This window comes from Aplidium turbinatum, chromosome 17 (genome assembly GCF_918807975.1).
Source record: "Aplidium turbinatum chromosome 17, kaAplTurb1.1, whole genome shotgun sequence".
Lineage (NCBI taxonomy): Eukaryota > Metazoa > Chordata > Ascidiacea > Aplousobranchia > Polyclinidae > Aplidium > Aplidium turbinatum.
In genome coordinates, this window is record NC_137488.1 from 20,946,977 (window position 1) to 20,974,044 (window position 27,068).

The following is a 27,068-nucleotide window of genomic DNA, read 5'->3' on the forward strand; positions in this document are numbered from 1 at the left end:
TTTAGCGTCGTCTACTTTGATTGTGATGTATCTTACAATGACTGAACGGGGGGATCGGTCGCCCCCTCTTCTGTCCTTTTTTGTAAACTTTTACAATAATTAGAATTCATACAATATTGTCTCCTTCATCATTGCATGGGTGTTACATTGAATGTAATTGTACGTTGTTGCAATGGACGGAAAATAAAATGATTTAATTTAAAATAAAATGCAATAAAAATAAAATGATCCTTTTCCTTCAAATAATATTTACCGTTTGGTGGAGTTTTCTTGTTGGCACACAATTTTTCATACTCCATATTTAGCGACACTTAGCGGATAGACTTATGTAGATTTTGCTGTGTTTGATCATAAATAGTCGCCAAGCTACCGTGCGAAATGATTTAGAATATTCCACGCGTAACTTGGTTTTGAGAAGTATAGAGATACAAACGATATAGAATAAAATATGCTTCTCACAATACTCTCAACTTTTCGGTCACTCATGCAAAGGTCTATTGCTTAGTTTAGCGACAATTTTGTATCAACCGCTGCGGCTTTCCAACTGCTGCTTATCTCAGAGAGAACGAGACCAAACAAACACTTGACGTTTCAGCAAACGAAATGTTCAGTTTGTTGACTTCATGGTTGCAACATGAAGTGGCATTCTCTCTGTAGACTGGTTTGCTAAATGTGACGCTGACTACCTTGTTCTATAACAACAAATGTCAATTATTCAGTTTTATTTTTTTGGAAAAATTGTTTATTCTAAAAATTTGTTTCGCAGTTTTCTCATCGTTGCAGGCCTAACAAAAACATAATTATTGCGTTTCGGATTCTGTGCGACAGAACGGGGCAACACTGCTTGCAGCTTTTCCTTCAGTTTTGTATAAACCTGGCACTTGTGAGGATAATTACGTGCACTCTAGTGGTCGTGTGCTGAAATTGATTTTGACAAAATAAAAATTCAGCTGCTTACGTTATGTTTTGCGTTACATAGTCGAATAGTAGCAATGACGTCATATCAAGTATAGCACGTTATTTTGGGTTTTATTTCGAAGTCAAATTCTTTGTTTTTATTTCATTTAAAATGTGAGTAATTTAGTTGTAAATTAAAATCAAAGCGACGTGCCAGTTAATGTTCAGCGCAAACATAATGCGTATTGTTGATTTCAAATGTTTTTTTTTATAAAATATCACACAATTGTTGATTTGAAACTGACGGATTTGACTGAAATCGATTTGAAAGTTTTGAAGTCACTTCACCGTCTTCATGCCGTGGAAAACCTTCTTCCACCATTTTTTCAACCAAACAATTTTTGGCTTCTTTTCGACACTTTTTTCAGTTTTCTTCGTTTTTCTTCTTCTTCTTTTATTTTGAGCTTTCTTGAATTCTTTCAGTTTCCCAACTTTGACAACTTGGTCAATTCTCATCTCCGAAGCGCCATCTGCCGAGATATCGATCGCCCCTTCCCCCTCTATGAAGTACTTCCCCGCACCCGACATTCTCATTGCCCCAAATCCTTTCGTCTCCAAATTGTGACGTGCTTCATCAAATGCTCTTATTTTGTAATTTCCTCTCACTGTGAAGTCATAATCTCCATCACCGACGATGATGTACTTGCCCTTCCCGATGACGTTGTATATGACGTCATTATCTGTTTTGGCAACAAGGAGGTGCTCCAACTCGCCATCTCCACGGGTCCGTTGCATTGTCGCACGTACGGGAGAGTTTCGATGGATAGAAGCTGAATCTTTCAAAAAACACAGTTATTTTACTTCAATTTAACAAGTAACTCACAACTGTGAATTGAATGTCCAGCCTAATAGCTGAAACAGATCGTTCAATGTACACTTGTGGAATAATTAACAATTGTACCGCTAAAGGCGATACTCAATCTATTGCTGAACAATTAACGCCAAACAGCGCTGCCCAACGCTTCACTTTTCCCATGTGGACTGCCAATACACATTCCTGTACATCTTTTCAAGACTTTTGTAAAAATAAATGCTACGGTTTAAACCAAGTTCAACACAAAACATCAAATCACCTTCCACCAACTGAGCAATTGAAAGTCGCAGGAGATTCTTTGCAGGAAGCCTTGTACAAAGATCAATACCAAATAACCTTATTCTACAATATAAGAATGTTGCAAAATTAATTTTTGTGCAAACAGATTGTTCTAAAACCCTAAATTTCTTATAAAGACCATCAAGGCCCACACTTCTCGCGCAGGGATGTTAAAAGTTTCAACGCTGGAAACCAAAGCTACGTCATTGACTGGCCACATGAAGGAGGTGAGTAGATCTCGAGTATCTGGTTGGGCGTCGTCACCATCAAATCTCTAACGTTGACAACCGAGTTTCAAACCAGGCAGCAAAGAACATTTGCATTGTTGTTTACTTGTTTATTCATTGGAATCAGGGACGTTCTAATGCGCTTTCAATTGATGGGAGCATTCTAGGTCACTTTGTCTAAATCTCTCAACCAGCAAGACCAGTTCGTTATTTTAGTGTTTACAATTTTACATTTGCAGACATTGAATCAACGTAAAAACTGGTTTGCTAACTGGGGAGCTGCAATAAGTATGACGAGACCTACTCTGTTGCTAGTGACAATGACAAATGTCTTTTTGCTTTGTGTACTATAGAAGGTCGGATGGGATGGCACAGCGGATAAGGCGTTCGCTTTCCAATAGTGCAATTCTGGTTCGACTCTTGGCTTTAGCTGGTTGTTGGAAACACCGCTCACCTCTACCCAGGGTGTAATAAATTGGGTGGGCATAATTGCTGCAGAGAAGGCAGCTGAGAGAAAGGAACTGGCCACCCCACTCTCCTAGTGCCGATGGTTTAGTAGCCTATAATAAGAACCTTATCTTCTCATACCCGACACTTAAATCAAGTATGGGACTCACGTTACCTTACTGTAAAAGGAGCGATTTACAGCGGTTGAGATACCTGTAGCATAAATTAGTAGGGTGATACTGAGGAGCCCAATCTCACGGCCGAAACACGTGTCTACCCCAGTCAATCATCGTCAGCTGCAATCGATCGCCGACAAACAAATTTTGACTTCACGAGAACGATAAGCAACTACCGAGCAAACACAAGAGCATTGCACCAACGGCGAATAATCTCAGCCAGAAACATCAGTTCCTGTTGCATTGATTCAACATCCACAGATGTAAAAGTAACTAATCTTGTTGGTTGAGAGATTTAGACAAAGTGACCTAGGATGCTCCCATCAATTGAAAGTTCATTAGAACGTCCCTGATTCCATTGCATAAACAAACAATGAAAACGCTCGCTCTCCACGCATGACCCACTTGATCATGTGGACTAAAAGAACATAATGTGAGCTGCTTTTAAACCTCTAATCCACAAGCATCTGAAACTGGACCCTTTTACGAGACTCGTCGACTTTTTGGATCTTTATTTGTGGTTAACGCAAAAATAACTAACGGAATTTATAGGTCACGCATTTGATATTAAGCAATGGGGTACAAGAAGAAAGGGTTGTTGTTACTAAGCCTGCGTCACTAACGAGAGTGGGGTAGCCAGTTCCTTTCTCCCGACTGCCTTTCTTTCAGAAAATACACCCACCCTATTTATTACACCCTGGGTGGGGGTGAGGGATGTTTATCAACAACCAGCTTGAGTGGGTGTCGAACTAGGAACAAGAAAATCTTTGATATATTCCGGCAGCTAGTCTCTAACCTAAATTAAATACACTGTGAAGTTATGTCTAATCCACACCAAACGATGTTGAATCCACATAACTCACATCACTTTCGAGAGGAAATTCCTTTTCTGCAAGAATTAACTTATATCATTTTATGTTTCTTCATAAATGTGTCAAGGCAATAGCACCTACAATTATTATAATCAATGCACTAGCATTGAGCTTACACTAAACTTAAAAAAAGTAAAAAAAACTTAAAAAAGTGTGGAATTTTCTATTTCTTTATGTTTATTCTTTTCCTAAAGCAAACTTTCACTAGTCCTGAGCTATTGAGGATAGCTTACGACGATCAAGAATAAACGTAAATGAGATCACAACAGCGTTGAATACAAGTCCAGAAGCTTGTTTCAAATCTGTTACTTGCTGTTCACTTCTGACAAATTATATTTTAGCTTTCATTGCCAGAAATAAAGTTGAAGTAGCCTACTTTTTGTGAGCTGCTTGCCTCGTTTTCTACTGAAGATTTTCTAATTCAGTCAATTTATTAGAAAAATCCTCGATCCAAAGCACTCTGAGAAATGAGACTGATCTGAATCTTGCAAAATATCTCGCGCGTTCTGCATCGATCAGCGGCCTCTTCAACAAAGAAGATAATCGCAAGTCACGTGGCATTGGAAGCACGTGATCAATTCTAACAAAGATTTGGTCTTTTAGTGCTTTGTGACGTCGGTTTGAACTATGATGACGTAACAAAAGCGTCATAACGCTTCCTGCAAACGTTTGATTAAATTGCAGGAATATTCAAAAGTTTGTTGAAAACAATGTTAAAGAATTAGTTACAGAAAGAATTAGTTCTACCTCACCATCACCTCAGAAAAAGCAACCGTCTGTCAATGTCGCACAAATCTAACGTTGCAATTGCATCAACGTGAACCGTGGACAATCAGCTGGTCATAATGATGTCCACTACCGTGTGGTCAGCGCGATAGACGCCGAAACATCTGTTCATCGCTTACTGCATAATCAGAGTTGCCAGGTTCACTATTTTCAAGTGGTTTGGTCTGAGAACAAGCTGTTTATGATTTACGTTATACTTTGGTACATTTTTATTTTTGGCCTTTTTTTCAGAATATTGCTTAGCCTTTTTTGAACCGTTTGAAACTTGTAGCTAAAATTTTAAATAACCTTCCTTATATATTCAGTAAATCATTCTCATAGATACTCAATCAACGTTTTCTTGATAGAATTATTGATGTCATAAAATAATTAAATAGAGTAGAAGTTGATTGGTTTATATCCCAAGTTGTAGTTTACAATCTTCACAAGACATTAGAGTTGGCTACTCTGCGCCTTCCAGTGATAAAATTATTTGCTGCAATTTCACTGAAAGTCAAGCTTCAAATGCTTTCAAAATAGCACATTCAGCGACGGCACATTAATGGAGGATCAAACTCCACGCAAGGCAGCTTTAGTTTTACTTATTCGGCACACAAAATAAAAAACTTTTACTGTTCAAAGAATACAGCTCAAATTTAAAAGCATCAGCTATTGTACGTTTTAGCAATCTATTTTTTATTTGCATTATCCAAAAAAAGAAAACATCCATTGTTTTTATTGAGCCTGCTTGGACCTGGCAACCCTACACGCAACACCCGATGCCTGATCACCAAATAATCCGGTGGTTTAGTTTTTGTCACTTTTCAATATAAGCTACAGTTTGTTTCGAGTGAAGTCGACCACCGTGAGCTTATAATGACGCGGTCTGCAATAAAGCTGTTCGGAAGGCTTCGAAAATTAAATATTTTAGTTACAAGCAGTTTGAAATCGTGAGATAAGATTCGAAAATTCAAGCAGATGAAGAATCAGAACAGAGTAAGTTTTAATAAGAAGCTTTGCAAATGAGTTCGATAAAAATAGCTCCGATAGCTCAGTTGGTTAGCGCGTGACTTCTCGAACGAATAAACCAAGATCAAGCGGCGCTGGTTCGACTCTCGGGATGTGCGCTTGAGCAACGCACGTTAAGGATTGCTCTCCATTCAGCGGCACCTAGTGAATAGAATGATTAACAGTCAACAACACCAACAATCAGAAACTTGACTCTGTCAATCTCGGTGACCGGGCCTGCGTCAGAGATTCAAAGCGTCTACAAGTATGCGAAACTACCAGGATTAAGCTCTGCAAGAAGCTTTCCCAGTCCGAGGATAAAGATTCAAACAATCTAAAACATTAATTAGCTTTAATCACGACCTACAAAACTATTCTTGGCGCGTGTCTTAATTCCAATCTTTCTTCCACATAATGTGGCTGAGTTGGTTACTGGTTTATCACCTTTTTCGTGACTGCGTTTTTTGTCTTGGTGAGTCAATTCCAGTGAGTCAAGTGATTCAGATTCCAAACTCGAATCACTTTTAAGAATTTGCAATATCAGATCTGATTCCTGGTATTGCATTCCAGAGGCAACCTTTCCAGACTGAGATTGTGAAAAAGATTATACATGTAGCCTACCTGATCTTGTACATGCACGCCTGGCTTGAACCATTACGGTTCTGCCTCATTTTCTTTTTGTTGCTGTATCTTATTTCTACAGATTCGTTTCTTTGCGTTCCAACATTTGCAGCGGTCCCTGAGTATAAACTTTCATTCCAATCAAAAAAGACAAATCCAGGAATAGATTCCGTGGCTCGACGCAATTAAACTAATTCAAGAATATCGATTATTTTTTCACAACCGATTCAACAATATGTCCTTGCTTATCTCATTATTGGTATGCGCTGTGAGAGCTATCCATTGTTACGTCATCAATGAAGGACGGTCGAATCAATAGAAATCATTTCAGTTATGTCATCAGTTAGCTGAGACATACAATGTTTGAATTGTTCTAATAATTGCAGCTCATCTGCAATAGAAGACAACCTCGGATTACCTCTTGTATCAAATATCGATTTTTGTGATGTGCCGATGAAGGACGCTGTCGTTGGCGGATAACGCGGATGAATCTATAGTGGAGCTTCAAGCTGTCCCACGGCGCGTGGGACCGTTTCTAGAAAATCTGGAAAACCGATGAAGAACCGAGCAGTTCCTACCAAAGGAATAGCAACGGAATCCTTACAGAAGGCTTCTCTCCAATAACTTACTGTATTATCATTGGTGGGATTCGATCTAGTTAGCAACTGGTTAGCTTTGACTAATATTAGTCACATCTGGCAACCCTTCATACGGTAATTTTATATAAGGTCAACTCGAAAAAGTTGGCCTGGAACCGGTTTTGCAAACTTTTTTTGTTTTCAAGAAGCGGTTCGCGCAAACCGGCCGAATCCCACCACTGCTTAATTATCAGGTCACTTGATTATCACGTCATTTGTCATTGTATTTTTGTGATGATTATCCTTTAAACGTGTATAGGACAAAGAAGTATCAGCTACAACAAACAATTGAACCAGCACGTCGATAAAGAGAAAAGATGGAAAACATAGAACGATGTATGGAAATGGCGAAGTACAAGGCTAGTTAGTGTGCTACTACAATGCTCAAAACTGAACAAAATTAGAATAAAGAAGAAATCGATACTTTGCATCATGTTGCAGTTGCATTGTAAATGGCAGCTCTGATTAATCGCCAATTGCGTTTTTGGTTTGAATGCACAATGGTAAGAACAGGAAGGAAATCCGAGCACATAAGAACCCATCTTCATGTAAAATTATGATCCTTGCGGTACAGGAGAACATCGGCAATTGATCTTTCAAGTTGTGGGTTACAATGTCAGTTATTTGTTTTACCTCAAACAAAACATTTCTATTCTGTTGATACAAATCAGTTTGTTTTTCAACACATTGCTGCATAAATCAGATTTAATTAAAGGAGACGCTGGTGTCTCTCAACCTCTGTTTGGTTCCTTGATGTTATTGAGGATGAAAAGTTATATAAAAATCCTTCATTTAAGATGCAATCGAATGATTAAATATAATAAGTAAACAAAACCAGTCAAGTTCGGAAACTTGTATAATTTATTGATAAAACTTTTGTCATCGTAAAGGCGGATTCTTCAGTATCTTATTCAAATAGAATGATAAATTATACAAGTTTTCGAACCGGACTGATTTTGTTCACTTATTATAGATTGGATTGGTTGGCAAATAAAGTGGTTACATTTTGAAATACTGAACAACTTATCTCAACCTTGGTAGGATCCTTTGACTGTTCTTATTCAAATAGAATCTTTTCTGCTTCGCTTTGAGCACTTTTCCAGCAATACTGATAATATTTATCACGCAGGTGAATTTGGGTAAATTCAGATTTCTCATGGACTTCCAAATAGTAGCATCTGGACTGGAAACTCAGTGGGCAACATGAGGCCAAACAGTTGGTACAACAGTTGGCCAACAGTGGGCCAACAGCCAAGTAACTAACCCTGTTAGCCCACTGTTGGCCAACTGTTGTACTAACTGTTTGGCCTCATGTTGCCCACTGAGTTTCCAGTCCAGATGCTATTATTTAGAAGTCCATGGATTTCTCCTCTTAAGCTATTATTGACCTCTCGATATCTTTCACTTTCCGGTCGCGCTTGCGTCAGGCATCTCGCTCTCAGACAACCAAGTCACAGACGTGTGTCAACATTCAACTTTTATAACAATAACAATTCGCATTCTAAACGTCAAAAGCAATTTTCACATTTTGTAGGTTTTATAAAACTTTCTTTGATTGATTAGAATGAAATATTTTACCGATCGCCTCAAACAAATGATATGTTCTACCGGTCGCCTCAAAAGAAAGAAATCTCCCCGTCTCCTCAAAACAATGAAATCTTTTAAAGATCGCCTCAAAAGAATGGAATCTTCTACCGATGGCCTTAATAAAATCGATGAAATCTATGAGCCGCCTTGCGATGAATCGTGTCGTCTTTGCAAAGATTATAAACCACACCATGACTGGCGATCCACACTTCCATACGATGACGACGAGGTGTCGCAATTTCCAACCATAATGGAGGAAAGATATCATTTCCGGAAGAAAGACACGTCGGTGAGATACGAGAATGAAGAAACCTGCGCAGAACCGCATAGTGGCTCAACAACGATCACAATCAAAAAAGAAATCCAAACAAGTAAGCACATTGTTTCGTCATCATTTCTAATCAAAGTGACCTCATTATTGTGAAAATTACATAAGATCAAAAATCAATATAAAAAGTTGATTGTTGCAATAGCAATTTCAAGTCCAGAAAGACTATGAAGTCGTCTCCAATTCGATGAGTTGTTACTCATCGTCACCATCATTATGTTCCTCGTATTGTGAGTTGGATACAATGCGCCATTGTTCTCTATCGTGAGCTATTCGCACAGTACTTTTATAATTTAGTTTTATCCGTTTAGAGATGTTTGTCTAAATCATTCTTGCTCTGCTTTGTTTCTTTTAACTTTTGTTTTCCTTCCTATTAACGATCTTTGTCGAAAGTTTTTCCATATTGTTGCTGTCAATCTTATATGTTCCAGATAATCACATTAATTTCTTCTCGAATTATGCCACCACTTTCTGCAACATAATGGCGGCTGCAACGTTCCATTCGAGCGTCCGCAGCCTCCAAGAAGCAATTCAAGCACCGGACCGTGGTATCAAGGACTTCGCTTCTGGAATAGGTTTTGGCATTGCATCTTTTATATTTATTTGTGGATCTGTGTTCTTTTTGTGATCACTCATGTGGTGCGTGAAGGAGAAGTAGAAAATCAAAGAAAACATTTGCAAAGAACCCCGGAAAGTAAGGCACCTGCAGCTAATAAGGCCCGCTAATTTTCAAACCTCAATATTTTTCTAAATACTGCATAATTTTGAACGAAACTTGGAATGAGGATACTTTGGGTCTATCTAAACAACATATCTATGAAGCAAGTTTCTAAGTTAAAGGGGTTGTAAAATATTAAAAAAATAAAAAAAATCTCAAGCGGGCCTTATTAGATACACGTGTTGTGAATAAGGCCCGGTTTGAATTAGCACTAAAAGTGATGGAAAAGGTATATTTTCACAATAACAACACCACAAAACAAATTCTAATCGACAACACAGGCACATAACTAATAATTAAATACACAGAGACAACTATTCCCTCCCCCGCCCCATGCTCCTTTTTTTAAAAAGCGACATGGTGTTTTTAGATATGGTAGGGATACTAAAGTATTTTGATTCTGAAATTATGATATTTCCATCGCAATAACAAATTGGATTAATGGTGTAACAAAAATTGTTTAGGTCACTCAAGTCTTTAACCCTCATTTTCTTAACCAGGGGTGAACAACGTTACCCCAGGGGCCCATGGGCCTCATTATCAAAATTAGCCTAGTCTGATCATCATTATCACTCTTGCTTTAATTAGAAAAAAAAGTTCAAATTTATTGGTTTTACTGCATCAGCATGCACATATCTTTCACATAAAATGCAAAAAAACGGAAGTCAAAGCGGTTTGTTAACTGCAGAACAGTCTAAAATATGTGAAAATTAATAAAACCACTCAATTTCAGCCCCCCCAAACTTCAACTTTCCGTAACTCAAAAAGCTCTCAACTTCAGGCTGTGAAACTTTACCAGTTAGTCTCAATTCACCATAGCACCAATCAGAGCTTCCAATTTTGTTTAAAAGATTTGTAACAACGGAGATCCAGGGGGTGGGCCTTATTACTGGCCGGGCCTTATTAGCTGCAGGTGCCTTAAATCAAAGTCACTAAACGATGCAACTTCAATGGCCGCGATGTCTGCGCGCGAAAACCAATCATCCAAGAAAATGCTGGTTCAGAGATAAACTGATTTTGGAATATTGAACCCCTCTAATCCAGAGATGAACTTGATTAACTTATTTGTGGACATGCAATAAATTTAGTTTCGCTTTTAGCAGCAGAATCGTTGCTTACTTCACAATGTAAATATTAACGCCTGATGCTGTACGTTTGCTGTGGTAAAAGTGATTTGCACTAGCTTTCGGAACACAGTTCCCTAGTTATGTGCTATGACGAATGGTGTTGAAGTCGGTAGGCACTTTAACATTACCCACTCGTCGAAAAGGTACGCAATCATGCGTGACATGTTCATTCGCGATGCAGCTGATTTCAGTCATGTGACTCGACACGTGATATTCTGATCGAAAAATTTTGATACAAAGAAATTTAACTGAACGCTTCACCACAACCACCGTTGCCTAATGGTTAGGGCAGAGGAGTAGTAATTTCGATTTCGTGGGTTCGATTCCCACCCTCTGCTAATACTATTTTTTCTTCTGCAACTGAACTGAGTGCAAGAAGGATGTTAATGGTAGCCACTTTAACAAGTCGAAATGAAACACAAAGCAATTTCACATTGAAAAGCAGGCACTCTTCGACGAGTGGGTGATGTAAAAGTGCCTACCGTTGAAGTCAGTGAGTCGTTTTGTGCGGCTCTTTGTTTGGCGTGAGGCTGCTGACTTGAATGCTGTCTATTGTGTTGTTAGGCATTACTGCTGTAAAATTTTGTTGAATCAGTTGATTAATAGACTAGGTGACGTAGTTCTTCCCTTTCGGCGCGGTTGTTAATTTTTGGAAAATGGCTTCTTCGAAGCGTAATTGTACCGCGTCGTTTTCTATGGGAAGGATTGTAAATTCAAAGTCGGCGAGGCACTGTTGTTGATGATCAAAGACTGAACTTTGATCTGAGCTAAGGTGTTTTTTCAGGCAAGAGTGGAGTGAGAAGATTGTACTGCCCATGCAGCTTTCTCTGCATTTCTTGCATATGATCTTGTAGACACAGTTCTTGGTAGTACACATTTCGTCGTTCCGTAATGGGCAGTTTTGTAGCAGGCAAGGTTCGGATATTTTTCGTTTTTGAGGGACATTTCGGGGGGTTCGTGAGCGTCGAAAGAGGCGAACTGGCAATCCAGGTCTTTGAAGACTTTTTTCACTTTACGGTCCGCGTCGTCGCTCATAAAAGGAAACTCAAATTGCATTGACTTAAATGGTGTCTGGGGGTTTGTCTGTTTTGCTGGTGTCGTCGTCTTCTGGAGGGTTGCTTAAGAAAGTCCTTGGGGTATCCGTTGTGCTCGATCGTCTTCTCGAATTCCGTCAGGTGTGGTGTTGGTCTAGTGGGTGAGGAACATCTATCCCTTCTTCTCTGTATTTCGTCTAGGAGTATGGTCTTCTTGGTACTTGAGGGTAGGGCCGAGTCAAAGTGTGGGAATAGTTTTGTTTTTGTTTTTTCTAGTAGAACTCGTGATGGATTGTGCCGTCTCTGTCGATTTTTACGGTAAAGTCCAGTAGTGAGATGGCGTTGTCTGCTGTTGGTAGTTCCGTTTCAAAGTGAATAGCTGGGTGCGCTTGATTGACGGCGTTTTGGATGACTAAGATTGTTTGAGGACGTTGTAGTTCTACCACTATTGCTCGAACAACAAAGAAATAAGTGAATTTGTGGACGGCATTGCAAGAACACATTGAAATTGTTTTTAATTCTATCCTCACTGTTATAAAATGTTGATCTGAAAATGGCCAGTTGGCAGCCTTTCCACTGTGATGACTGCTCCCCGTTCATTGTCTGTATACCTCTGGATGGGCGGTGAGTTCGCACGTGTCTGATAAGGGAAACATTGCACATCCTGTTACCTCACGTCACGTCACATACGTCTCAAAGGAAGGTTAAAGTTTGCAACCCTTCTACACAACCAGCCACATTCACCAGAAAGGCGTTAAACGAATAAAAAAATAATCATGTTTGTCCGCGTGGTGGTGCTATTGTTCTTTTATATTAGTGGTTCTCAACGGGGGCGGTACTGCCCCCCAGGGGGCGGTATGATTACTTCGGATTAAAGGGAGTGTTTTGATTACTAGGGGGCATTCTGGTTTAACCCATCTACCGTCCAGCGTAACGATTTCGTCAAAGAGCTCGTATCTTTGTGGTAGCATTTCCTACTTCATAGGCTACCTGGTGGAAAAGGGATTCAGCTGTGTTGTTCTGCTAGCCTACATACCAAACAGCAAAACTCACTTGACATATCCATAAGAGGTGATCTTCGAATGTTTCTCACTGGCTTTACACCGGATGTGAAGAAACTGGTACTTTCTCACCAAGCCCAAGGTTCACACTGACTACCAGTAGGCTTATACTGTTTTCATGCTCGCAAATATATATTTGCTTTTCATCAAATATAGTTAGCCTACTAGTCTCTAAAACCGTTACAGCCTGTTTCACCTTAAAAGGGGATCATCAAAAGGTCCTTATTCCAATAGAAATAGAAATCCCCCTTTTAGGGTAAAACAGGTTGTAAGGGTTTTAGAGACTTGTAACTAACTAGCCTATATTTGATGTAATTCGCTCTGCTTGGCTTTTTGCTTGGCATTGAGCACTTTTTGTAGTATTAATATGATTTCTTGTTTTATATTCGCTTTTCATAAGTAATCGTTTTTGTTTGGGGGAAGGGGGGGGGGGAGCGGTAAAATTTTGCCAGTTCATAAAGGGGACGTTGGGCCAAAAAAGGTTGAGAAACACTGTTTTATATGATAATTTTCCAGGATGCAGCAAATACATGATTGTGATGCCACACGCAGTGGAGTGTGACCGAGCAATGGTAACAATGAACAAAGAAAATGACTGAACATTAGATGATGTCATAGTCATTCGCAAGGTTCTAACGATAAATTGAAATTGAGATCGTCTGTGACTCGGCCCAGCTCGTGGCCGTGCAGTTCGCTAATGTTTGACTACCGTTGGGTCAAATTAAATGTTAATTTTTTATGTAATCGTTGTTCAGCTGTTGACTTTATCTGAACAAAATTTCTTTCAATCTCCATCGCACATCAAGTCGTTTATACAACTTGCCAAGCTACGTCAGTTTATGAGTGAACGCTTCAGAATAATTATCGACAATGTTGAACAGTTGTCACTTTGTTTGTTTAACTGCAATTTATTTGTTGTCACTTGTCAGTAAATTCCTAATGTCCAAACAGCAGCCGATTTGTTCCACTGTCTCATCATTTCTTGTTTTTTTACTCTGATTAATTTTATAATTTATTGCTCGTAGTGAAAAGAAGACAAATAATTTTAATTTAACTGTATTTTTTGAAAGGCGTGTGTCAGCCAACTTGACAGTTTTCAGCAACAAAACAAAGTATAGAAGCTTAGCACATATTTATGACAATACCAGCTCGGTTTATTCTAACAAGCAGTTCTTGTCTGTAATGGAAGACTGTTAGGTTAGTTTCACACGAAAATCTTTCCTAGTCTGAATTTGAGCGGCAGTAATTGATGGGTCCTTTGTTGTAAATATTGAAAGCAGTTTGACCTTAAAAAATAAAAATAAAATGTTCCGTTTACAGGATACCCCAGTGTGGCAGTAGCCCACCCCATAATAGCAGTGGGGCCGTTTTGTAGAAAGACTGTGGTCTGAATTGAAATGTGATAAAAAGCATTGAAAGGGCAAGTTTGTTGCAGTAACATTCGTGATAGTTGTTTAGCTGTCAAATAATACATTAACAACGTAGTTTATTCATATTTAGTTGCAAGATTAGTTTACACCGAACAAAAATGATCGAGTTTGATTTGGTACTAGACCGAATTGGTCACCTGGGCAGGTATCAGATCCTGCTCTGTGGCATGATGTACTGGATAGGCATCCCGACAGGTGTCCACAACATCGCTTCCGTCTTCTATGCAGCACCTGTGTCTTACCGGTGAGTCGTCAGGCCGCTTAACGTTCGACCCTTTTTGAAGAATCTTTGAATTCTGTTTGTTTGTCATTATCTTTATGTTTTTTTTTTTTAATTTCCGACCACTAAAGCAAAAGAACAATATCACTTGCATATAACATAGCAGGGGTCTGGAAAAAGGTAGCAGCGACAAAACGCGAACCATACAAACTTGTTGCATTCCAGATGTTCGGTTCCTCCCCTGGACAATGCAACAGCGTACCCAGGCTTGTCAGAGTCTGACATCCTCAACTTCACCACTCCGAATGATGGCTCCTATGACACATGCCACAGGTGCACAACTGTCAACGCTTGCTTCAGAACCCTACTAAGATAAAGCAAAACAAAGTAGCCTTGGCGGGTTTAACATAATTAATGTATTACATACAAAACAAAATATGTAACATAATGACTCAAACGTTTTCGACACGTACGTGTGTCCTCATCAGGAATTACTTAAATCTACAATATACATAAAATGAAAAATCGTAAAATAAATTTGACTGCATTATAACTGAAGTCCTGTCAGTTCAGAGTGTCGTTACAGTTACAGTGCAAAGCCAAATTTATCTCACCATTTTCATTTTATGTATATTGCAGATTTAATTCCTGATGAGGACACACGTACGTGTCGAAAACGTTTGAGTCATTATGTTAAATACTTTGTTTTGTATGCAATACATTATGTCAAGCCACTAAGGTTACTTTGTTTTGCTTGTCTATAATTCAAAAATGCAAACTCTCTACCAAAGCTTTACTAAGATAAAAACATAGATTCAAGTCAGAGGTGCCCAAAGTGTTTTTTAGCCATATGCCATATGCTTTCGCGGGTCTTGGCATCTGCGTTAAAATACTCATACATTTTTTTAAATTGAGCAAAACTTTAATATTGTATATCTAGAGCCCAAAGTGGGGCACGCAAATAGTGTTTTCGCACTTTGAGAGCCTCTGATTTATTCATTTCCTTCAAAAACACACGCACATGGCAGAGACTACAATCATCTCAATCTTCCTTGTACAACAATTTACAGGCAACATCATAAAATTTGATTAGACGGACATCAGTATCTAAAGGGCACAAATTGGATTGTTTTCGGAGTCTGAGCAGCGTAATAGAAAATTACACACATTTTTTCTCAATAGAGCATCAATAGTAATCACAACAAACTTGATGAGTGCTCACGCTTTCATATCTAAGTAAACCACACACATCTATATGCCTTATTGTGAGCAACTTTTAACAACTTTTTTCCTTTAGCAGAAAAATTGGTCCACAGGTGTGAATTATAAAGAGGCATACAATAAGCTTGAAACACAGCGCGTATTATATCCACACTACAATGTTTGACGAATGAAGGCACATTGTTAGCGGCACAGTACAAAGCTCTGATTTGTCTTTTTATATCATTATCGTGAAAAGTTATAGCAGCCAAACTGTAGCCTATAACTTGCTTGGCTGGAACATTCGCAACAATTTATTGTTTAGTTCGATTGATTTGTTTACATTGTAAACAAATCGGCATTGTTGCGTCAACAATCGCTTCTACACTCCAGGTACGGCTACAACCTGTCCAACTGCCAACCCCCCAGCACCAGCTGTGTCGACATGACAGCGCCACCTACCGGATGCGACATGGGCTATGAATACGACACTACTCAATTTACTTCAACTGTTAACACTGAGGTTGGTGCTTTAAAGCGTTACAACAACTGCTCTCCATGCAGCGGCACCTAATGGATGGAATATCTCCCCGACAATAACACTTCAACAATCGGAAACTTCACTTTGTCAATCTCGGTAACCGGCACTGCGTCAAGAGCCTCTACAAGTATGCAGAACTACCAGGAATAAACCTATCAAGGATTTGTCAATCCGAGGATAAAGATTCAAACACAAACCAAATATAGTACTTTTCATTACTTAGAAGGAGTGATATTCTACCCAGTGCCGGATTAACCATTAGGCAAAGTAGGCACGTGCCTATACAGGCCAATCAAAAATCCAGGCCACTTTAAAATCAGTAAAAATTTAGTCATGTTTTCAAAATAATTATTTTCTAAACTAATAAGTACTTATCTTGATAGCTCTGTTTTTCCAGATGAATTAAAGGTTGCAAAATCGTTAAAAACTAGGGCCTAGTTAAATTCAGACTGATGATCAGATTTAGTATTTGGACGTAGGTAGTGCAAGATTGAGTCTCGGGTGTATTTACTGTATAGCAGATCCTAACGATATGTACATTGAAAGCGATCTACTTTGTAAAATTGACCTCCAAAAACTAGTTAGCACGTTTTCAATCGCAAAAATGCGCAAAGGTGTTATTTAGTTAGGCATATGACCAAGTTATTTGCACAGTATCCTGTGTTATAGTTGCAACAAAAATCTTTGTGACAATGATTTGGCAACACTGATAAATCTAATTTTTTAGTTGGCAACCCTGATTTTCGGGCCACTTATAAAATGTGCCTACAGGCCAGCAGACCCTTAATCCGGCACTGGTTCTACCCTAGTAACATCTCATGCTTTTTTTATCGACGTAACTTGACTTTTCGGACTTAAAGCCGATACAAATCTTTTATCACCTTTCAACTTATAATTCGAATAGATCCAAAATCCTACAATAAAAGTAGAACTTACAAACATTCTAAGAGTAATATAAATTGATAAACAATGTTTTTCTAACCTCGTCCAGCATGTTTTGATGACAAGCATTAGTGAACAAACTACCCGTGAATGTTGCATCGAGGGGTTAGGGATAGATTATTGCCAAACCAAGGCGTAACAAAACTACGGTAGTCATAATTCAGTAAGCGTACAACAACAAGACTCCTTCTGCATAGTATTGCTCCTTCAGCGAATCATAACAGAGTTGTATTGGTAGAGCTCCAAAGACTTCAATTTAAAGCTCAGATTATTGTCTGGACATTTAAAATAACTCCATCCATGGCCTCCTGGAGATCCCTAAGTATCTCCAGGTAGCCATGCTCCATCGAAACATAGTTTCACGTCAGAGTAGCACACGCAATCATGTAATTGTGAATTGTATTGTGACTCACAATAACCATAGATGCCATCCGAACTTCTTCGACACAACAATGAGTGTTTCTGTCTGGAAATACGATAAAGAGAGCTACATAGCTTTGTTCTAAGAATGAGATGTATTGTGTTACGTGACTTTTTGTTTTATTCGAGGGATGCGTTGATTGTCTGGAACAATAACTTGTTTGTTTTCCAGTGGGATCTAGTTTGTGATCGAAAGATTTTGGATACGACCGCAACATCGATATTCTTCGTTGGGATGTGGGCCGGATCTGTGGTCTTCGGCCACCTAGCAGATTAGTAAGATTTGGGTGGTGTGGCTATAATTACAAATGTACTGAGGCTATTTTTTTTATTTGATGACAAATATGCGATAAGTAGCTACATCCTCGTACCGAAAAGCTTCTGATAGGTTATTTCTGGAAGCTTTGCAAAAGTTTGCGTACTTGTAGAGGCTTTGAATCACTGACTCAGGGCTGGTCACCGAAATTGACAGGGTGAAGTTTCCGATTGTTGAAGTATTGTTGTCTGCAAATTTTTCCATCCTTCCAAGTAGCCGCTGGATGGAGAGCTGACCTTGAAATACGTTGCTTAAGCGCACACCCCGAGATTCAAACCAACGCTGCTTTGAATGAAGTGACTGAAAGTAGCTTTGCTTCATTGTCGCAGCATCGGTCGTCGCGACACTGTTCTGGTCGCTTCGATCGGTTGTCTCATCTCTGGGATCAGCACCGCGTTCGCTCCCTGGTTTGAATTGTTCGTCGTGCTTCGGTTCTTCACCGCTGCGTTCGCGATCGGAGGGAACCTCATTATGTTTGTCTACGGTGAGTGGCGACATAATGTCATAATTTAAAAAAATTTTGTTGATGAAGTCACAATTGCGGCATTCTTACAGCATAGTGAGCATGAGCGTATCAAGTGATAAATTCGTCATCAAATATGGTCGTACAATGAATGTTGCGTTGATGTCATGTAAATGTTTTCCCGAATATCGAAATTTCTCTTCCAGCTTATTTCAGCCAGCTCTACGTACAGTACTTGTAGAGGCTTGCACCCAAAAGTTGCCTTGAGTTGGCTGATTCTACAGCAATTAGATTTGGATCCGTTTCGGTCGGGTTGGGCCTATTTGAAAAAAACTTGCATCAGATTTAAAATAAATTCCTCAAATTTTATAAATCCTTTACATTGGCCAGGCCGCCGTTGACTCATTCAGAAAGTTTCTCAAACAACTTTGAGGTTTGTCTGAATAAGTTGCAAACTTTTCATGCAACTCTGCTTAAACCACTAGAGCAGGTATTGTGATGTAACACTGAGCGTTGAACACTCAGCTTTGTGAAGTTGGTCCATATTGGGAGAGAATAGACTAAGATGCAATAAAAGTTATTGTCGCTTGCGCAGCACAATCATTGTTGGAAGTGTGGATAGGTGTGACGTAACAATCGAATCATTATTACAGTTGTGGAGATCACTGGGAATAAGCGGACAGCCACAGGAGTACATTCCCACACGGCGTTCGCGATCGGTTACGCGATCAATTCATTAGTCGCGTATTTCCTTCGCGACTGGAGACAGTTCTACTTCGTCATCTCTTTGTCACCGATCCCATATTTCTTTTTTTACTTTTTTGTAAGTTTTCAATCGTGGTGTTTAGAACAAAACACATTCCAGCAACGTAGACGAATTCCTAACCAACAAATTGATTTCTAATCGAATGAAAACGAAATCTAAACGACGGAATTTCACGTAGAAACAACTTTTCAAAATATTTTATCGTTTCATCTAAAGTTTTGTTTTATGTTTTACAGAGTAGGCTACTTATAACTTGGTTTTCCACTATTATTCTTCGTAACATTTGCAAAAAAACAATTAATTTGATATGTTTCAATCTTCCCCAAATTGGGAGAGAGTCACAATCAAATCCTAGCAACAAACTCACAAAGTGATTGATGAAGATGATGATTGGTCGAAGAAAAGTCAGTTTTATATCCAGGCAACATTTTGGGAGCATAGTTCTGTTATTTTCGAATAGTTAAAAAAGTTTCGATATATAATTTTGCTTTCTATTTGGTCATCGGTATTGGTTAGTGCCGATTGTTCTTAGTGTGATGTCATAATGCACCTGCGAATTGAAACCGTCTTGTTTGAAGTTCCTACTTCTTCGTCGCGGCTCCAAGTGTTTTTCATTTGATTTATTTTGTAAATAAGATTCCTCATTTTTCTGTTCAATGTTGAAATTTCGTAGTTTTGTTTGAGTTGAATTAATCTTCATTGCAGATTCCACAATCGCCCAGATGGCACTTTTCTAATGGGAGGGAAGAAAAAGGGAAGAAAATCGCTGAGAGATTCGCCAGACACAACAAAAAGATAATTACGGAGAAGGATTGGAAGAACGCGGAAGTAGCCGATGTGAGTGTTTGGGTACAATAGTCGCTTGTTTTAAATTCGGCTGCGTAGTCACGTAATGAGAGCTCCTGGTCATAAATGCTACCACAGCACATCTCATTGTTACGTCACCAGGAACAAAGAAATGATCGAAGCTGAGGATCGAAATGAGATTGTTGATATATTGTCATTAAAGATCTTTGCATCTGAAAAAGCATTTGCGTCTATTTCGTATCATTTGTTTTCCTTCCGTAGGCAGGTCTGGAAATCATGGAGAGGACGTACACATCCCTGGATTTGTTCCGGACCAAAGGAATGCGGCTGGTTGCTCTCAACACCATGTTTGTTTGGTGAGGTGTTTGTCATAGTAACACCATGTTCGTTTGATGAGGTGGTTGTCATAGTAACACCATGTTTGTTTGGTGAAGTGGTTGTCATAACAACATCATGTTCGTTTGGTGAGGTGGTTGTCATAGTAACATCACCATGTTCGTTTGGTGAGGTGGTTGTCATAGTAACAAACATCATGTTTGTCTTGACATGCAACAAAGGTTTTTGTGGTTGAAAGTTTTCACATTGTCACGTTTGTTTGCATCATATTGCCTGGTTAGTGTCCGCCCTTTAGCTCAGTGGTTACGCGCCCGGCTCAAGATCACGCGGCACTAGTTCGACTCTCGGGGTGTGCGCTTGAGCAACGCATTTCAGGACTGCTCTCCATTCAGCGGCACCTAGTGGATGGAATAATTCTCCGGCAACAAGACTTCAACAATCGGAAATTTCACTCTGTCAGTCTCGGTAACCGGCCCTGCGTCAAGAGCCTCTACAAGTATGCGAAACTAGCAGGAATAACTTGTCAAGGCTCTGTCAGTCCGAGGATAAAGATTCAAAACCAAACCAAGTGCCACGGCTTATATGAACTTTAGTGCGAGAGTGAAAAGGTCGTTGGGTTTGGAAAAATTTCAATTTCCAACTTTGAAACCTTCCTGCTGGTTTCATCTTTTGCAGGTTGGTGATATCGATGGTGTATTATGGTCTGTCGTTGAACGCGGGCGCGCTTGCGGGAGATATCTTTCTGAACAATGCTCTCAATGGAGTTCTAGAAATTTCTGGCTACATATTCGTACAACTGACAATGAACAGGCGAGTTACCACACAACTTGAAAGTGGGTGATACCAAATTTTCATTAATATCAGTAAAAACTCACTTCCTCTCTCTCTTGGTATGTTAAGCCTTGTTTTTTACTTTTAAATCATATTGAGCCTGATCATAGCTGTATGAGCCACGGAGAAAGAGAGAGCCATAACCCTAACCCATATTCGGACAAAAATATGTTACATAAAAAGCTATAAACTGCCTCCTTGATTCTTTTATGAAACTGTTCAAATCAATAAGTTAAATTGGGCATCAACAAAGAATGAATTTATCTGAATCTGACTAATCTCTCTATGAAACTGTTTTAATCTGTGATTCGCAACCTTTTTCAGCACAAAGGCCAAATTCAAATTCTAAATTTTAAAATTATTCCTAAAAGGCTCTTTACTCGCCACGTTTAAAAGTAATGTTAACCTCCACAGATTAGGTCGGAGAGTGCTTTTGGTCGGCATGATGGTTCTTCAAGGAACGGCTTGTTTGATCAGTACTATCCTTACAGCACTGGCCGATGAGAATCAAGGTAAAGATTTCATTCGGCGTTTTTCTGTTTGTTATGTGTCTTGTTTTACAGTAGCTAACGAAAATTTTGTTCTGTTAAAACTTAAGCCTCGCAAATTGGTCTTTTTTATGTTGATATTCATTGTCTGGAGACGCAAACGTCTGCAATGTTAAAAAAGACCTGGGTTTTTTTGACAATTTATAAGCTATCATCCAAAGTAAACAAAGTACAACCTGCTTCCTTTAAGATTGAAAGGCATACTCATTACTCATTATTTCCCACATTCCCATTCAGCGATGATCACCGCAGGAGTTGTGTTTGCTTTCATTGGGAAGGTGGGAGTGGCGAGCTCATTCGCGATCATATACAACTATACTGCCGAACTATTTCCCACTGTCGTCCGGTAAGGCTGAACGCGACTAAATATTCTGAACAAAGCCAGAGTCCTACTTTGTTTCCAACTAATTGGACTGGTAGTCATTGTCGTTACATTGTCGGCCCCGTTAGCTCAGTGGTTACGCGCCCAGCTCAAAATCACGCGGCGCTGGTTTGGCACTCAGGGTGTGTGTTTGAGCAATGTATTTCAGAACTGCTCTCCATTCAGCGGCACCTAGTGAATGGAATAATTACCTGGCAACAACACTTCAACAATCGGAAAACTTCACTCTGCCAATCTCGGTAACCGGCCCTCCGTTAAGAGCCTCTACAAGTATGCGAAGCTACCAGGAATAAACAATCAAGGCTTTGTCAGTCCAAGGATAAAGATTCAAAACCAACCAACCACAAAAATTCAACTCAGACCTGTAAGGTCAATGTTGGCAATGTTTTGGACTGCGCTGAGATCAATCTATCTAATTGGAAGTTTGCTTGATTACTTCAATTTATTTTATTTTTCTTTGCTGAAACGCAAAAGAAACAACACTGTAAAAATAAAATACAGCAACAAAACCAACAAAAGGAAAAGGTGACAAAACCGTAATGGTTTAAGACGTGCATGTAGAAATTCTAATTTTGTGCTATCAATTAATGAATATAGGCTAGTTAGGCACGGCTATCAAACTTGATAGTTGAAACAAGTAGTCTAAATGGATTAGTTGAAGAAATTAGTCGTCTCCTCGGTTCCTAAAACCTCTGGATTGCCAATTGTTGAGACGAGAGTCTATGCATCTTTTCACCACCCCATGTTGGTGGTGCTTTCCCGGACCACTAGAGAGCACCCAATAGACCTTTAGTCTCATCGTCCAAGAAAAACTATGTTTTGATTCAATTATTGTCGACACTTCATTGACTAATGATTGTTTATACAGCGGAAACGCAATCGGAGTCGGATCGATGGCAGCTCGTGTAGGCAGCGTCGCGTGTCCTTACATCATCTTGCTCCAGGACTATGTTTCATGGCTCCCAACCACCATCTTTGGAACGCTTTCGGTAGTTGCAGGATTCGCAGCTCTTACCTTTCCTGAAACAATGAACAGGGGAATGCTTCAAACAATACAAGAAGCCGAACTCTTTTACAAAGGAAAAAGTTCAGCGTAAGTAGACAGGGCTATTTGACACGGTAGCCTACTAACTCAACCATGAAACTGTAGGTACAATATTCCAGCCAGCAAACCCGACTGGGCCCAGTAAAAATTCAAGTGAGCACTTGGGATTGTGAGCTCACCATGTAGGTTATTTATGGGTCACAAATGGGTTAACGCAGGTCCAGCTTTTCATGTTTGTTTAATTAATTGCCACAAACAGAGGCCCATCTCTTAACTTCAACTTATTATTATTTTATTTCAGTTTGAAAAAGAAAGCAGAGAATACGAGCACTAATGTGGGTTGAATTTGGGCAGCCCAGTTGTAAAATCACCCAAACATGGGTGGTAAGTGGGTTGTTCAATATTAAAAAATGTTTTTACAAAACAAAAATAATTATTGGCAGTATAAAAACAACTTTGTCAGTGTTGTTTTAATACTGCCAGTAATTATTTTTGCAAGGGTTCATGTGAGATACCATGTGGGTTCAGTCTGGGCAGCCCATTTGCGCAACATTTTACAAAATTTAGTCTGAGTTGAATTTCCCACATTAGCTCAGAATATGAGTGGGCTAATTCAAATTATAAAGGCAAGATAGATATTTTTACACATTTTCTTCTTTCATCTTCCTTTCAACTACGAAGAAAAGATGGTTTGATTCTAGATTCGAAATGCTTTGGAGTAAGGTTCAGTGGCGTATCGTCTGGAATCCAGTTACCAAAGACATCAGTTCGACACCGCTCGGAAGCGTTTTTTTCAAACATTTTTAAACTGGGTTGTCTATAATTGGGTAGGAGCATGAGCCCGCGGACAAATAGGCTACAACAGGAACCCAATTGGGCAGCTCAGTTGGGGCCCAACATGTTGCCTGATTGGTACCCAGTTGTCATTGCTGGCTGGGATAAAATCGATTTGCAAATCTAAACTCAACTTCAAATATAGGCTATTGTTTTTTGATGTAGGCTAAGTGATCGGAAGAGTTAGGAAAAAATAAAGAACAGGCTAAGTAAAAAATACCGAGGTTTTTCAGTTCCAATAAAAACCCTTATTTTGTTTGTTTCACAACAATGGAGCTTTATTTCTATTTATTTTCAGTTCATTGGAAAACAAAGAAGAATTGATTGGAGAAATAAATGGAGCTTTCAAAAGCACACAACTCTAGTGTTTGTTTCTTCTATTGATCATATAACTTACTCTGCACTTGACAGTTTATGTGTCTATTCCTTCGTTATGCACTGCATATTGTTGTCATTTTCGTCAGTACAAATTCTAAAAGCGGTTGCCCTCATAGGCTAACCAAGGAAACTCGGTCTATTGCAAATTATAGCTAAGTTGAAAACAATATGACCAAGGAAAAAAGCAGTTTTTCTTTTCTGGTGAAGTATAGGCCTTCCATCATGCATTGAAATGGTTTATTATAATGCAGCTCAAAAAGAAACTGGTGTCTTCTCATTTTGTTCAATAAGTAGACGACGTGTCTTCCGTAATAATATTGTATAGCCTAACCAACGTATTCAAATTACTTTGATGGTATTCTTGTTTAGGTTGCACAATATTAATTTGGAATTCTTACTTGTAATTTGGTTTGCTTTGGCTACACGATAATATATCACAGTTTGATGTGAAGAGCAGCCATGTTTATGGTAGTTGGATTTACCGACAGCAGGCTGCAGAAGCTTTACAAATAATCTACCTCTCTCCGTGGTGGAATCTACTTATTCGTTTCACACAAAGTCGTACAATAGGATGTGACCAGTTGATTGTGATGTCAGAATTTTATTCTTCGGGCTGAAAAACTTTGTGCACGAAAAAATCTTGAAACCAAGCGGAGCCGGTTTGGCTCTCGGGGTGTGCGCTTGAGCAACGCATTTTAAAGGACATTTATTCGTTTAGCGGCACCTAGTGTATAAGTTGATTTCAGACAACAACAATAGGAAACTTCACTTTGTCAAATTTTGTGATCAGTATTCTGTCGGTGATTTCGAGCCTATGCAAGTACACCAAACTGCTACAAGTAACTTGTCAGAGGATTTGTCACACCGAGAATAAAAACTCAAACCCACTGTGGCGCTTCACACACGTTTCGAGAAGTGGTCGGAAGTTGTATAAAAAATCATTGAATTGCAAAACTAACCACAAAAATAACGGCAGCAAAAGTAACAAAGCAGTGAAGAAGTGAATTTCATGATTTTTTTCGACAGACCAACAACAAAAACTAACTAACGTGACCATACCACTTACCAAAACGTTAAACCATTACACATGAATGACATGACCATAGAATTAACAAGAAGGAAATTTTAATTTTTCGTTTTCGAAATACCTCATATTTCCTTACAGCTCATGCTTAGACTATCTTTTTTTTGTAGGTAAACCATTAGACACAACCATAGAATTAACAAAGAAGTCAGAAATCAAAACCCCAGACAGTAAAATTTGTCACTTTAACATGCTGTCTGGGATGTTTATTATAAAAAAAAAAGTAAACTTTCTGACTTCCTTATCACGGGAAGCAGCTGACTCAGTTCAGTTCAGTTGTTTTTTATTTCTGACCATCATATTATCAAAAACAATACACGTCAACATAACAAAGGCCGAGAAAAAGGTAGAAGCGACAAAACGCGGACGTTAACCGTATTAAGACTGGGGTTGGGCATAATGTGCCCACCCCAATTTCAAACGAATGTATTTTAATGGGCATACGTGCTAATAAGCTGAAATTTCTTGACTTTTCCTAAATATTACTTGGCTAAACGTATTTAAAGTTTCGTGGCTATACCTGATTCAGTTTGGGAGATATTCTACTGTTTTTAGCTTGTACCTTGAAATATTTCATTGATTTGCTCCTGGAGTGAGAGCAGATTGCGCTTGGTTGGTTTCTTTTATAAAAAGAGTGACAGATCATCGATCGTTTATTCAAAGGCGCCAAGCCGCCAAGTCGAGTCGCCTAATGAGTTTATCGCGCGTGTAATTTGATTAGTTGTGAAGAAGACACTGCATAATGATTTGCGTCTGGTGTAAATTGCATACAATTACTTCTGTCTGTGACTGAAATAAAAGCATTTATTTTACGCAACGGATATATTCTTCTTGGAATAACCTACTTCAAAGTTTGGTTGCTTTGTCTATCAGTTTTCAGTCTTTAGATGTTCCTCTAATGTGAAATTGGCGAAATGAAGCAGATATCGACAGAAAAAAAATAACAATATGTTGATGAAATGTATTTTAAAAATGAATTCGCATATGTATATGAAGGAATTTCGAACTAGATAAGTTGTCTAATACAAGTCAAGTGCATTACTTTACTAATTGGGGAATGGTATATAATGCTATGAATGATATATCTCTAACCTCGTACAAGCCTGATGGCAGCAAGTGCCATGTTTTCATCGATTCAATATCATCAGCTGTTGAATCGATTTAATAATCGACAAGTTTGCGATGAGAGAATGCTTGCACACGATCGCTTATACTATAAGATTCTTATATCGAATCAACGTTAGACGAGTTTGATTTATCGTAAACTTGGCTGCCTCCAATCACTGCACAAGTGGACGTCGCTTATTGTTATGTTTCAAAAGATAAGCGTTAGAACAGCACACTGCTGTTTCAGCTTTGATTTATTATCATCATGGTTGAACCGATGTAAAATGACGTAACTCGTGGGTATAGAATGCGAAAAGTCTGTAACTTTATATTTTCGCACTACGTTTTTGTTTTGCATCTGTTTCTGCAGAAACGTGGTAAATAAACAATTCCTGATTTCGCTAATTGGATTGTTCTAAACATCGGCAAACTGTTGCAATTTATACCCAGCTCGAAAACTCGATAAGTTTGGCATTAGTTCTACGTTGCTAGACGTTGAATCAACATAAATATGACAAATTGTACGAGCTGTGTATCAGCGTGTAGATTGAGTAACAACGTGATTTGTTTCTTTTTTCACTCTGAAATGCATATAGTATATAGCTAACGGAGGTTACGGTACACAAGCCATGCATAAGGATAAGCTGGTTTACACTGGCGCGAGAGAACAACCATCAAAATTAATTTAGTCGAGTGTTGTGATGCCAAATAAAAGATTTCACAACGCGGGCGGTCGCTACGCATCATTGTTTGACTTAT

At 38.9% G+C, this 27,068-nt stretch overlaps 1 protein-coding gene across 1 annotated transcript; it reads left to right on the forward strand.

The window, feature by feature from the left end:
• Positions 1–14,176: 14,176 nt before the first annotated feature.
• Positions 14,177–24,658, forward strand: LOC145786635 (organic cation transporter protein-like). The gene is made up of 13 exons (XM_082598327.1): positions 14,177–14,333; positions 14,535–14,642; positions 15,903–16,032; positions 17,585–17,688; positions 18,058–18,212; positions 18,845–19,014; positions 19,663–19,794; positions 20,026–20,120; positions 20,776–20,910; positions 21,346–21,443; positions 21,717–21,825; positions 22,730–22,954; positions 24,039–24,658. Exons 1-13 carry the CDS (start codon positions 14,188–14,190, stop codon positions 24,103–24,105), a joined length of 1,674 nt encoding a protein of 557 aa, XP_082454453.1. The 5' UTR covers positions 14,177–14,187; the 3' UTR covers positions 24,106–24,658.
• Positions 24,659–27,068: the final 2,410 nt, after the last annotated feature.

What these genes read in the sequence shown, in the direction of transcription:
- LOC145786635 (XM_082598327.1), top strand. Translation starts at nt 14,188, where the DNA reads ATGATCGAGTTTGATTTGGTACTAGACCGAATTGGTCACCTGGGCAGG. An exon ending in CTCAACACCATGTTTGTTTG is followed by an intron (nt 20,121 to 20,775) that starts GTGAGGTGTTTG and finishes CATCTTTTGCAG; the next exon opens with GTTGGTGATATCGATGGTGT. An exon ending in ACTGGCCGATGAGAATCAAG is followed by an intron (nt 21,444 to 21,716) that starts GTAAAGATTTCA and finishes ATTCCCATTCAG; the next exon opens with CGATGATCACCGCAGGAGTT.